General features: G+C 40.5%; 1 protein-coding gene across 1 annotated transcript; it reads right to left on the reverse strand.

The window, feature by feature from the left end:
* Nucleotides 1-1618: 1618 nt before the first annotated feature.
* On the reverse strand, nucleotides 1619-11093 carry uba5 (ubiquitin-like modifier activating enzyme 5). The gene is made up of 12 exons (XM_053621888.1): nucleotides 10803-11093; nucleotides 10643-10688; nucleotides 10433-10522; nucleotides 8579-8688; nucleotides 8240-8326; nucleotides 8031-8115; nucleotides 6446-6550; nucleotides 6039-6166; nucleotides 5417-5552; nucleotides 5179-5254; nucleotides 3841-3947; nucleotides 1619-2175 (listed from the first exon to the last, which is right to left on the reverse strand). The coding sequence occupies exons 1-12, from the start codon at nucleotides 10958-10960 to the stop codon at nucleotides 2098-2100; spliced, it is 1206 nt and encodes a 401-aa protein (XP_053477863.1). The 5' UTR covers nucleotides 10961-11093; the 3' UTR covers nucleotides 1619-2097.
* Nucleotides 11094-12963: the final 1870 nt, after the last annotated feature.

The following is a 12963-nucleotide window of genomic DNA, read 5'->3' on the forward strand; positions in this document are numbered from 1 at the left end:
AGAACCTGCTTAGTGAGTGCAGGTGGAACCGGTCTTATTTATATCCCTCTCATATCCAGTGCCTGCTGTTCCCTTTGCTACTGAGGTGGGTGATGTCATCATGCCAAGATCTAAAGAGTTCTTTAAGGCTTTCAGAAAAAAGGTTGTGGATGCCAATGAGCCTGGCAAAGGATATAAAAGCTATCCAAATTATTTGAAACACATCATTCCACTGAAAGGAAAATAATCTACAAATGGTGCAGATTTCAAACAACTGCCAATTCAGCTCAACAGCAGACCGTCTGATGCAAAAAGAAGTCTCCAAGAACCCCAAAATTTCATCACAGTATCTGTTAGTAAGTCTTGCAACTGTTGGTGTCAAAGTGCATGCTTCTACATTCAGAAAGAGATTGCACAAATTTAACCTGCATGGGAGGCGAGCCAGGAAAAAGCCTTTGCAATACTAGTTTGCCAATGAGCATATAGGCAAAGACTAAGCCTTTTAGAATAATTTGCTCTGGACAGAGGAATCAAAGATAGAGTTGTTTGGCCACAGTAACAGCAGACATGTTTGGCACAGACCAAAGATGGCGTTTCAGGAGAAGCACCTCATACCAACTGTGAAGCACGGTAGACAGCTTGCATTCATTGACTACTATGACAACGATGAATTCTGCATCATATCAAAGAGTGCTTGAAGGTAATCTGAGGCCATGTGGCCGAAAGTTGAAGTTGACCTTTCAACAGGATAATGATCCTAAGCACACAAGAAAATCCACCAAGGAATGGCTCAAAAAGAAGAAATGGAAGGTTATGGAATGGCAGAGTCAAAGCCTGGATTTCAATCCCATTGAAAAGTTATGATTTGAAACGGGGAGAACATGCAAGAAAACCCTCAAACATCTTGCAACTGAAAGAATATTGCATGGAAGAATGGTCAAAAATTCCAGCAAGCCTGGTGGACAATTATGCAAAACACCTACAAGAAATTATTTCTGCTAAAGGGAGCAAAACTAGCTTCCGAGGCCAAGGGTGTACATACTTTTTCCACAGAATATTATCACATCTATTGATATTTCTGTTGAATAAATGATTCAATCATATCATTTTACTTCATAAATAGGCACTGATTCAAAGCTGATCAAATGTTTGCTTGTCCAAATATGTCAAAAAAGCCAACAAATTCCATGGGGTGTACTTATTTTTTTCCACATGATCAACTTTAATGCTTCTGCAACAGTATTGTTGATGTTATTGAGTGTTACATGCCCTTATCTTTCATCCCTGTTAAATGTACACTCAAGCACATTTTTGCACATGAAACATGGTGTGTGTGCACCATAGTTACATAGTTAATCATTTGGGTATGTTAAACATTTTTTTTGTCATTTACAGTAGTTCCAAATGGAAGAAGTTCCCAAGGTTGCAAATATATCATTGACTGAGCTGCTAAATGAAGACTCATGCATTCATGCATTTGCATACCTTTAGTCTGCTGAAAAACTGAATTATACTGCAACCATTTTATAGTGAAAATACTGGGTTTAAATTTAATGGCTGGAGGCAAACACAATATTTCAACTACAACTATTTAATGTGTGTACGTACAATAAATATGACAAACATATGATTGTGTATGTTACCTTGAATGTCAATAAATACTTTATTGAACAAGGACATCTAGGAGCTCAAATATCTTTGAGCAATTGAAATGAAAATGTTCAGTTAGAAAGACTTAACAGTGATGGGGGAAAAAACAACTAATCCTCACAGTCATCTGTGATATTTTGTTTTCAATTGAGTTGACCACAGTAACCGTTGAGCAATACGACTGACGAGGGCAAACAATTATGAAATATCTCCTTAATACACAGTTTTCATGTACAGTGTTTACATATTAGCATCCCCATTTATATTTTTAGACAGGCATTGGAAAATGTAGATGAATGGAGAAATCTTGGTCAGTATGTTCCATTAGCTGCAGCTGTAATGTCTTTGTAAGTAAAGAGTTTTTTTTTTAACCTGACAATTGTGTATATTGATTTCATGTATTGTAGCGCCTCAGAACACAGTGAGAGGAACTTGTGTCTGTATGAAAAATCAGGAGACCATCTGCCTCTACAGCTTCTTCATTTGAGCCATCAACTCCTCTAGACTCTGGTCCGTCTCTTCCACGGTCTCTCCTGACTTTACATCCTGAGGAAAAATACAAAAGGCAGACAACAATGTTAACATGGATGGCTGGTAGGCGGAGTATGTGGGGGAGGGGTGATAGGTTCAGGGGGAATTCCTGTAAAGAAAACTGCTTGTTACAGGATCATACAAGAAGTAAATACAATCAGATCAGATACAGTGTGGGAAATAAGTATTGAACATTTTTTTCAGTGAATATATTTCCAATGAGGTTATTCACATGAAATTTTCACCAGACATCAGTATTAACTCAAGAAATCCACACATTAAAGTCCATAAATGAAGTAATGTGTAATAAAGTGGAATGACACAGGAAACAATTGAACACGCTAACTGAAATTTACTTAATACTTAGTGGAGAAGTCTCTGTTCGGCCCATTCTTCTAAACATATTGTCTTTAAATCTTGTTCAGTTGGATTCAAGTCAGGTGATTGACTGATTTTTTTTTTCTCTGAAACCAATTGAGAGTTTCCTTTGCTGTATGCTTTGGATCGTTCTCCTGCTGGAAGGTCCACCCACGTCTCATCTTCATCATCCTGGTGGATGGCAGCAGATTCTTCTCAAGACTCTCCCGGTAAAGGGTTCTATTCATCGTTCCTTCAATTATATGAAGTCTGCCAGTACCAGGTGAGGAAAAACAGCCCCACACCATGATACTTCCACCTCCGAACTTCACTGTTGGTGTAGTGTTTTTAGGGTGATGTGCAGTGCCATTTCTTCTCCAAACATGGTGTGTAGTATGACAGCCAAAAAGTTAAATCTTGCTCTCGTCTGACCAGACTACACTCTCCCAGTGTTTCATAGGCTTGTCCATAAACGAGCTTCGACATGCCTTTTCTTTAGTAATGGAGTGTTGCGGGGTGAGCGTGAGCAGTGGAGTGCATTGCCTATTGTTTTCTCGGTGATGATGGCACCTGCTGCCTCCAAGTGTTTCTGGAGCTCTTTCTGAGTGGTCCTTGGCTCTTGAGCTACTCTTCTGAATCCCTGGTCAGAAATCTTACAAGGAGCTCCTGCGTGTGGCCGGTTGATGACGGCGTGATGTTGCGTCCACTTGCGGATAATGGACCCGATGTTTCTTACTGGAAGATTCAGAAGTTTTGAAATACGTCCGTATCCGATTCCATCCATATGTTTTGCAACAATAAGGTTTCAAAGGTCTTGAGAGAGCTCTTTGCTTTTACCCATCATGAGATGTTTCTTGTGTGACACCTTGGTAACAAAAAGCCTTTTTATAGACCATCAGTTTACTAACCCAGCTGATATTAATTTGCACAGATAGGAGGTATAATTACTTTCTAACTACTTATAGATTTCAGCTGGTTCCTTGCCTTGGAGAACTGCTTTTTCTTAGTGTGTTCAATACATTTTTCCTGTGTCATTCCACTTTATTATACATAACTTTATTTATGGATTTAATGTTGTGAATTCTTTATATTTCCAGATTTCTTGACTTAATACTGATGTCTGGTGACAATTTCATGTGAATAACCTCATTGGAAATATATTTACTAGAAAAAATGACACATTCAATACTTATTTCCTCCAGTATACATTAAACAAAAATGAACATTAAAGAAAAGGTACAGAAAGTCACTATTATTGTTATAATATATGTACTGTCAGATAATGATGGGACAGGATTACGGTCAGGTTTATGTTGTTTGTACCTTATTGGGGATGGTGTAGGCTACAGTTATGCCCTGTGGTAAATCTGGCTTTGGACCTGATGCATCCTGAAGCTCCGCCGCTGTGATCTCAGACACCAGCTCTATACCTAATCAAAGCACAGGTAGAACATGGTTATACACAACAAACACCACACAGGATTTTATCTTCTGCCATGTGCTGTATTCTGTGGTCATTTTAACATGGCGTGAATTATATCTCTGATGAGAGGGTGAAGAAGCAAGAAAGGAAGGAATAAACACTAGTTTTCACTAGATTGATATATAATGCAATTCAACTGTCTATCAAAGCATAGTATATTGATGACAGTCTTTTTTTTTTTTTCCAAAAATGAATTTCCCTTGCTTGGTAGTGGTAGTTTTACACAGAAAATATTAACTGGATGCTAACCCTCCACTGTGGGGTTAAATAAGCATCAACAGGGTGGTGTGATACAGCTTGTTACTGTCCCAAATCTGAACACCACAAACATCTTTTGAGTCTACATAGTAAGCTCTGCCCCAACAATTCCTGGTCTGTGGAAAAGTAGCTACACTGGAGCAGGACCTAAAAAAGGTTCCTGAAAAATAAAAGAAGCTCTTCTGGTTGTAACCTATTGCTTACAATTGGACTCAGTTCACGTTCTCGCTATTTATGTGGAAACTGAACATATAAAAACTGTATTATTCTATCAATGGCAACCTGAAAATGTGGTAAAATTTCACAGAAAAAAAGTGAAGCCAAGTGGCTTTTTAATAGTCGATCCGCTATACATCTCGTATGCATGCCTTTACACATTCAATTCAATTTTATTTGTATAGCGCTTTTTACAACGGACATTGTCTCAAAGCAGCTTTACAGAAATATATAAACACAGGATAGAGGTTTTAAGTGTGTGAATTTATCCCTATTGAGCGAGACGGTGGTGAGGAAAAACTCCCTACGATGATATGAGGAAGAAACCTTGAGAGGAACCAGACTCAGAAGGGAACCCGTCCTCATCTGGGTAACAACGCATAGTGTGAAATAAAAGAAAGTTCATTATGGTTTGTACATGAAGTCTGTTTGTTGAACTAGTTCACTGTTCACTATAGGAGACCCGAGTGCAGAACTGCATGTGGTAATTGCAGTCCCAAACCATCGCAGCAACTGTAATCCCAATACATCTCGTATGCATTCCTCTACATGAATCAGGACCATGTTGCAACACATAACAATGCAGTACTACTGTACACAGGCTACAAATACACAGCAGTGTAAGAGTGTAAAATATATAATGAATAAACAGAACAACTAAAAAGGTGAAAATAAACCCCACTGTATGTGGGTGCTTCACTCACCCCACTCATTTTCTTCGTGCACTACTTCCTCTTCCTCCTCCACTACTTCCTGTTTGGGATGCTCAGCTTCTTTTTTCTGTTTCAAGAACATCATTGGGATTGGTATTAGGTTCAAAGAACTTCACGCAAAAGCAGTGGTGTGTGTTTGTGTGTGAAATGCTTCGACAAGCATTCGGTTTGTAGCTTTGCAAGGTAAATAACACTGTAGCTGACGAGCGAAGGAAGAACAGATGCTCACTATGTACTCCTCCTGTTGCCTCCTGCAGTGTCTGTCATCACACTGAGGGTTGGCTTTCATGGACATCGTAGGGAAAAAGTCCTGCATGGCGTTATAGCCCAGGTAAAAGCTCACGGTTCCAAACCTGAGCAGATACCTACAACAGAGGGTCCATAGATTTTTACTTAAACAACAACTGGAATTAAATAATTCAACCTGTTATTCAATAATCATCATTATAGACAATTATAATCAATCATGTTACTTCAGTATGTTTCTTCCAGCGATGGTATAGTGTCAGGTCAGAGTGACCCGATCACGTCCATGATATGATGTACTTATGTGAATGTCTCTGGTTTATATATATGTCACTCTAGCATGTCTCAGCTGACATAAACGTAAGGCCTAAAGTTGAGAATGAGTGAGTAACTGTTGGGGCGGAGCAAGGAGGAGGTCGGACACAAAGGCTGACTCAACTCTGAACATACAGAAATAATAATCTGATAGTCTACCATCTCTAGATGGGATTATCCATGTGTTTTCCTTGACTGGAAATTAAGTCAACAATTTTCCAGGTTTTCCTGAACACATGGGAACCCTGCATGATGTTCAACCCCTACCCATAGCTGTGACTGGCTCTTACTTTAAGACATTCTGCACCAGGATCCCAGCAACAACGCCCATGGTGGTGGGTAGACTGGCGGCACACACCCCATCCTTCTTTAGAGTCTTCTCATCGATGTTCGCTGCCACTACCAGTGGAGGGGCACACTGCCAAGCAAAAGCAACTACATATAAACCATGTCAATCTCGCCAGGACAAAGGAGGCACGTCATATTTCAACATTAGATGACAACATAAACATTGTTAATATGATTCTCATCAGAAACGGTTGGGCCACAAATCACTGTTAAAAACAAGCATGCCAATTTCACTGAATACGAGAGGAACCTAACATTTTGCACAATTTTCTCCTTTATGTTCACCCTAAAATAACACACCAAATTCAACTCATCCTCTGCTTATTAAACAGGTAAATAGTGTACCTACAGCAAAACATGCTGTTTCCCCTGGAATGATGAGCTGTATGTGTCCAGACACGGCATTCTCACTCACTCCAGACTCCATCCATGTCTGACCCAACTCGTTACAAGCCTAGAGAGGGATTAAACACACAGCATTTTGGTAAAAGGCACACCCAGATTCTGTGCAATTTACCATTACAGGATTCAGTAAAAAAAAAAAAAAAAAAAAAAAATTATCAAATGTAGTGGATCAGCCAAGACATGTTTGGTGCTAGATATTTCCTTCTTTAGTTTTGTCTGAAACTCGAAGTCTAATGCAGCTAACCAATAAGAAGAAAGAAATAATCTCTCAGCAAATAAACATCTGCTTCAAACTGCATACAGGGCAGCTGCCACACGGACTCACTGAGTCTGGGACATAGACGAGTTTAGGACATAATGTGACCTACTGTAGTCTATGAACATTGACATAACTTAACCATGTCCCTGAATGCTGTAACGTTATGAGGGAAGCCATCTTTAACAACCAGAACTTAATGTACACTACCGGTCAAAAATTTAGACACACTCATTGTTTATTTATATAATCCCCCCTACATTTCAGAATAATTATAATAATAAAGTCATCAAAACTCTGGAATAACACAAATGGAACCATGGGAATTATGTTGTGATAAAAAAAATCCCAAATAAATCTAAATAATTTAATATTTTAGCATCTTCAAAGTAGACGCCCTTTTTGTCTAGAATTTCCAGAAATGTATTCTTGGCGTTTTCTCAACCGATTTCTTGAGGAATTTCCCTGAGATGCTTTTAAACAGCATTAAAAGAGTTCACACCTACGCTGGCCTCTTATTGGCTGCTTTTCGGAATATTTCGCTCGAGTCGATCATTTAAATAAAGTTTTTTTGTAAATAAATTGTTCGTTTTCTAATGAAAGAGATGAATATGTCGGCACAATTTATATTTTTTATCTACAACACCGATTTCAAACATTTAATCATAACGATTATTTTCATAACTGATTGGTATATACAGTATAGTACATAGTGCATAGTGTAAGTGTATAGTACTTCATTTGGGACACAACTTTAGTATTTATTCTATGAAGCGTGTTTTCGGAACAGAAGTAACGTAATGAGTAAATCTCCCCCGTGCCACGCGCAGACCAACTAATTGATAAAGAGTAGTCGATTATTATTGATTTTATCTATTAGTTATTGCTGCCCTACTTCAGCTCAAAAGATTTTTAAGATCATGAGAAACATTTCAGTCAAGTGTCTCCAAACTTTTGACCGGTAGTGTAGTTTGGTATCATATGGGCTTACAAAAAAATACAAAATAGCTCTGCAATTGTAGAAAATCCTTTATCCAAAACAATGTCACACTATGTGGCCAAAAGTTTGTGGACGCCTGACCATCACACCCATATACGGGCCTTCCTCAAACTGGTACCACAAAGTTGGAAGCACACAATTGTATAGGATGTCTTTATGTGCTGCAGCATTACAATTTCCCTTCAATTGAATTAAGCAAACATAAGGAGATTTACAACATTTCGGAAATATTTCAGTGAAAAACAAACAAAGCTAAATAAATAAAATACCCACCGTGTTAATGGCCATTCGAGCCTCAAAATTATCCACACAACTCAACACCAAATCCACACGCTTTCCTTCTTGAAGGCCGCCATTACTGAAACACACACAGACACACATACACAAATAATACGCAGATGTGAGCAATACATTAAAATGAGAAATAATTACCTTTCAAAAACATAAATGCCATTATAGCATGTGGGTCAGGACTCAGTCACCTGATGCGGTCCATGAAATGTGTAAAGTTGTCCATAGTAGTGATGTTGTAATTGTGCGTCTCAAATATAACATCTGGATTGATATTCCTGCAGGCCAATGAGAAGTGAGGATGATGTTAAAAACATGTGATGTTATTTTTGACCACATTCAGTACCATTTTATTGTGAACTGACATCTGATAGGAATGATATGGTATGTCATGTTAACAAGGTGTTCAACTCTCCTCTCTTCCTCTAGGTACAGTGCGTGTCATAACGTTGATGACAACTGATGAAAAGAAAAAAGCTGCAAACAATTCGAACACAAAGCCTGAAATAGGTCTAGTGTGTGTCCTTCACCTCAGTGTGTGCTCTGCCGCCTCCACTTTGCTGAGCCCTGCTTGATGCGGCTGGAAGAAGAGGCGGTTCATATTGGCCAGCTCCACTTTGTCATAATCAAACAACAACAACTACAGCAGGAAAGAAACAAGCAAACACACAGCAAAATAAAGCACATCTGCCCATTAGTGGAGAGTAAAAAAAAGAAGGGGTTGCTGTTGATATATTGAACTTTTCCTATATACAATCATTCAGTTTATTTGATACCTGCCTTTTTGGCTTCACTTTATTATGGAAACCTCACATATAGGTGCACTCTGTAGATATATGCTCACTGACTATAGTCCATTTATCGCTCTGCATAGATTATCAACACATGGGCAGAGTAAACAGTCCACCAAGCAAGAATATCCAGCCAACAGTGGTCCTCTGCTCAGAAAGTGACACTGGGAAAGGCCTCTGGGATCATTAACACATACTCTGCATGGAAAATGAGCTCTAACTGCAATCCAACCACGATTGATGGACCAACCAAGATGTGTGAACATCAGGTGTACAAAGTGTTTAAAACTCCAACAATGTTGATGCACCTGACACACTTGTACCAGTATCACATGCAAACTACCATGACTGCTGTGCTGAGAATGACCCACCACAGAGATAGTATCTGCTCAGTGATGGTCCATTTCCATGAACAGATGGGAATGATGGGGCTGACATACTGTGCAGGGCAACAGAAGGCACGTGGTTACTAACTATATACCTGCTTAGTGTATGTAGTAGTTGTACCTGATAAAATGGGGAATACGTGTAGCTACGAGGCAGGTGTACCTCATGAACTTGCAATCTGTGTGTTAAAAGGTGTTAAACTGTTGCTGATTTTGTCTGAACCTGAACTGACTCCCTACTCCCTATATAAATGCATGAGGCCTGAATGTTAGAGCTTGCTGTGTTGTAAGTAAACGCTGGAGAGTGATACATGAACAGGACTGGACTTGGGCACCCATGCTCTAGGGCAGGGGTTCACAAACCTGTCCTGGAGGACCCCCAGCACTGTACATTTTGTATGTCTCCCTTATCTGACACACCCAATTCAGGATCTTCTGGTATTTTCCAAACTGCGGCTCTGCGTGACAACCACTGAGTAGCAGTTCTGTGGGGGGAAACACCTTGCTGATGAGAGAGGTCAGAGGACGACGGCTGGACTGGTTCACGCCAAAACAATGGCTACATTAACTCGTATAACCACTCTTTACAACTGTGGTGCACAGAAAGGCACATCCGGGCTACAACAGAAGACAACTTCAGGCTCCACTCGTGTCAGCCAAGAACAGGAATCTCCGAGCACAAGCTCACCGAAACTGGACTACTAAAGATAACATCCAAGAAAAACGTCACCTGGTCTGATAAAGCTAGATTAATGCTGCAACACGCAGATGGTAGGGTCAGAATTTGGTATCGACAGCATGAATCCATGGACTCTACCTGCCTTGTGTCAACAGTTCAGGCGGGTGGGTGTAATGGTGTGGGGAATGTTTTCTTGGCATACCTTGTGCCTTAATACCAATCAAGCATCATTTAAATGCCACAGCCGGATCCGTGTATTGTTGCTGACCATGTGCATCTGTTTACCCATCTTATAATGGCTACTTCCACCATGATATTGCACCACGTCACAAACTTGTCTCAAACTGGATCTATGAACATGACAGTGAGTGACGTGTACTTCAGCGGCCTCCTCAATCACCAGAGCTGACTGCAACAGAAATCAGAGATTTGCAGAATCTCCTAGCCAGTGTGATGTTCCTAGAAAGAGGCAGGTGAGTGCGTGTGTGTGTGTGTGTGTACAGTAACAGAACGAGAAGATTGCATTACCTTACCAATGCCACATCTGGTGAGCATCTCAGCAGTGACACTGCCCACCCCTCCCACTCCCACCACGGCCACAGCAAACGAGCGGATTTTCTACACACAGTGATTAACACAAACACACAGTGATTAACACAAACACACAGTGATTAACACAAACACACAACATACACAGACGTCTGCATTTATATATCGACCAAAGTACACCTGCATTACCTCGTAGTCTTCAACTATTCCCATGCGTTTCAACGCCATGAGCCGGCTGCGAGGAAAGGAGCACTTGATTTAGTATCATACAGTACAGGAAGAAGACAGAAATGACAGTTTATCCTGATTATCTGTCGTTCAATCACTCTTCGTACTAAAGTACACCTACCTATATGGGTTTGAATCCACCACTTCAGCGCTCATCTTCTCAATCTTTGCTCGAAGCACTGGGTTTGGAAGATTCTCTTGGCTTCGCTGCTGTTTACACTTTATTAGCTCGTTTTCTAATTCACGGATTCGTAGCTTCAGCTCTTCGACGGTGGCCATCGCTCCTGCACGCTGAATAACGTTCAGTTCAACACACTTAGATTTGACTGGAAAGCCAAACTTATCAAATACAAACCACTCTGTATGTACACGTCTACAGTTCCACCAGCAGCTGATACACGGCGTTCCACAATAACCGGTCCGTGCGGAAGTTAGCACTCGCTGGTTGGTTCCGTTGCAACCCTAAATTTGACCGTAGATGGCGCTGTTATATCACTGTGCAGCTTGAACTCGATTAAACAGACGAGTTCGCTACGCAAATAGCGTGTTATTATTATTATTATTATTATTATTATTATTATTATTATTATTATTATTCATCCAACCATCCATCCATTTTCTATACTTATCCTACAGGGTCACTGGGAACCTGGAGCCTATCCCAGGGGGCATGGGGCAAAAGGCAGGGTACACTCTGGACAGGGTGCCAATACATCCCAGGGCACAATCACATACACATTCACACACCCATTCATACACTACGGACACTTTGGACATGCCAATCAGCCTACCATGCATATCTTTGGGAGGAAACCAGAGTCCCCGGAGGAAACTCCTGCAGCACAAACTCCGCACACACAGGGCAGTGGTGGGAAATGAACCCCCATACACTATGGACACTTTGGACATGCCAATCAGCCTACCATGCATGCCTGGACTGGGGGAGGAAACCGGAGTACCCACAGCACAAGGAGAACACGCAAACTCCGGACACAGAGGGCAGCAGCAGGAATTAAACCCTCAACCCTGCAGGTGTGAGGCAAATGTGCTAACCACTAAGCCACCGTGCACCCTGTAATTGTCATATTTGTACTTTTATTTAAATTTTAAAGTTTTATCAGAAAACAAGGCTGCCAGGTAGCCAGGTGGACAGCCAACGCAGATCCACACAGTACGGGGACTGTCTCTAGCAAGGCACACTCACTTCACATTTGATCTCGCCATACACATAGAACCACCTCTCAGTCAGGATATGGGCCAGTGCTAGCTCTTTTGTCTTTAGTTGGATAGGCCTGTGTGAACTTTGAAAACACATCCGTGACTACAAGTACATTTTCTCGCCCGTCACTTGCCCGCTCTAGGAGACAGAAGTCAATAGCAAGGATTTCCAATGGCTTTGAGGCCATTAAATGTCCCATTGTTGTATGAACCTTAGAACGGACAGTTGAATTCAATTCAATTCTATTTGTATAGCGCTTTTAACAATGGACGTTATCTCAAAGCAGCTTTACAGAAACATATAAACACAGGATACAGATTTTAAGGGTGTGAATTTATCCCTATTGAGCGAGCCAGTGGTGACGGTGGCGAGGAAAAACTCCCTACGATGATAAAGGGGAAGAAACCTTGAGAGGAATCAGACTCAGAAGGGAACCCGTCCTCATCTGGGTAACAACGGATAGTGTGAAAGTAAAAGAAAGTTCATTATGCATGAAGTCTGTTTGTTGAACTAGTTCACTGTTCACCAAAGGAGATCTGAGTGCAAAACTGCATGTGGTAATTGCAGTCCTAAGGCCATAGCAGCAACCGTAGTCCCAGCAACCACAGTAAGAATGTCCATGTGGAATTGAGGTCCAAAACCATTTCCATGGTACTTCAAGCGGTACCATCCTCAGCAATCTCCAGGCTGAAGCCTCCAGTTGATGAGAGCTCCATCCAGAGGTAGGGCATCAGGATGGATTGGGCAGGTCCGGAAAGCAGAAAGGGTCAGGATCACTGGCATCTCCATAAAATGTGTGTGTGTGTGTATATATATATATATATATATATATATATATATACATATATATATATATATATATATATATATATATATATATATATATAATGTATATAGAATTTGCGCTTATGTCTATACATATTTATACATCCTGTATATACTCTTTATATTTCCCTGTATTGTTCTCCTTACTATCTCTTTTAACTCTTCTTTCTTTGCTTTTTGTCTTTTTTTTGGCTGCTGCTGAAACAACCTTATTTCTCCATCTGGGGATTAATAAAGT

Source organism: Ictalurus furcatus, chromosome 1 (genome assembly GCF_023375685.1).
Source record: "Ictalurus furcatus strain D&B chromosome 1, Billie_1.0, whole genome shotgun sequence".
In the NCBI taxonomy this organism is placed as follows: domain Eukaryota; kingdom Metazoa; phylum Chordata; class Actinopteri; order Siluriformes; family Ictaluridae; genus Ictalurus; species Ictalurus furcatus.

Coding starts and splice junctions, on each gene's coding strand:
- uba5 (XM_053621888.1), bottom strand. CDS start 10,960: ATGGCCACCGTCGAAGAGCTGAAGCTACGAATCCGTGAATTAGAAAAC. Junction 10,523..10,642: donor GAATAGTTGAAGACTACGAG/GTAATGCAGGTG, acceptor CACTGTGTGTAG/AAAATCCGCTCGTTTGCTGT. Junction 6,551..8,030: donor CTCGAATGGCCATTAACACG/GTGGGTATTTTA, acceptor ATCCCTCTCTAG/GCTTGTAACGAGTTGGGTCA.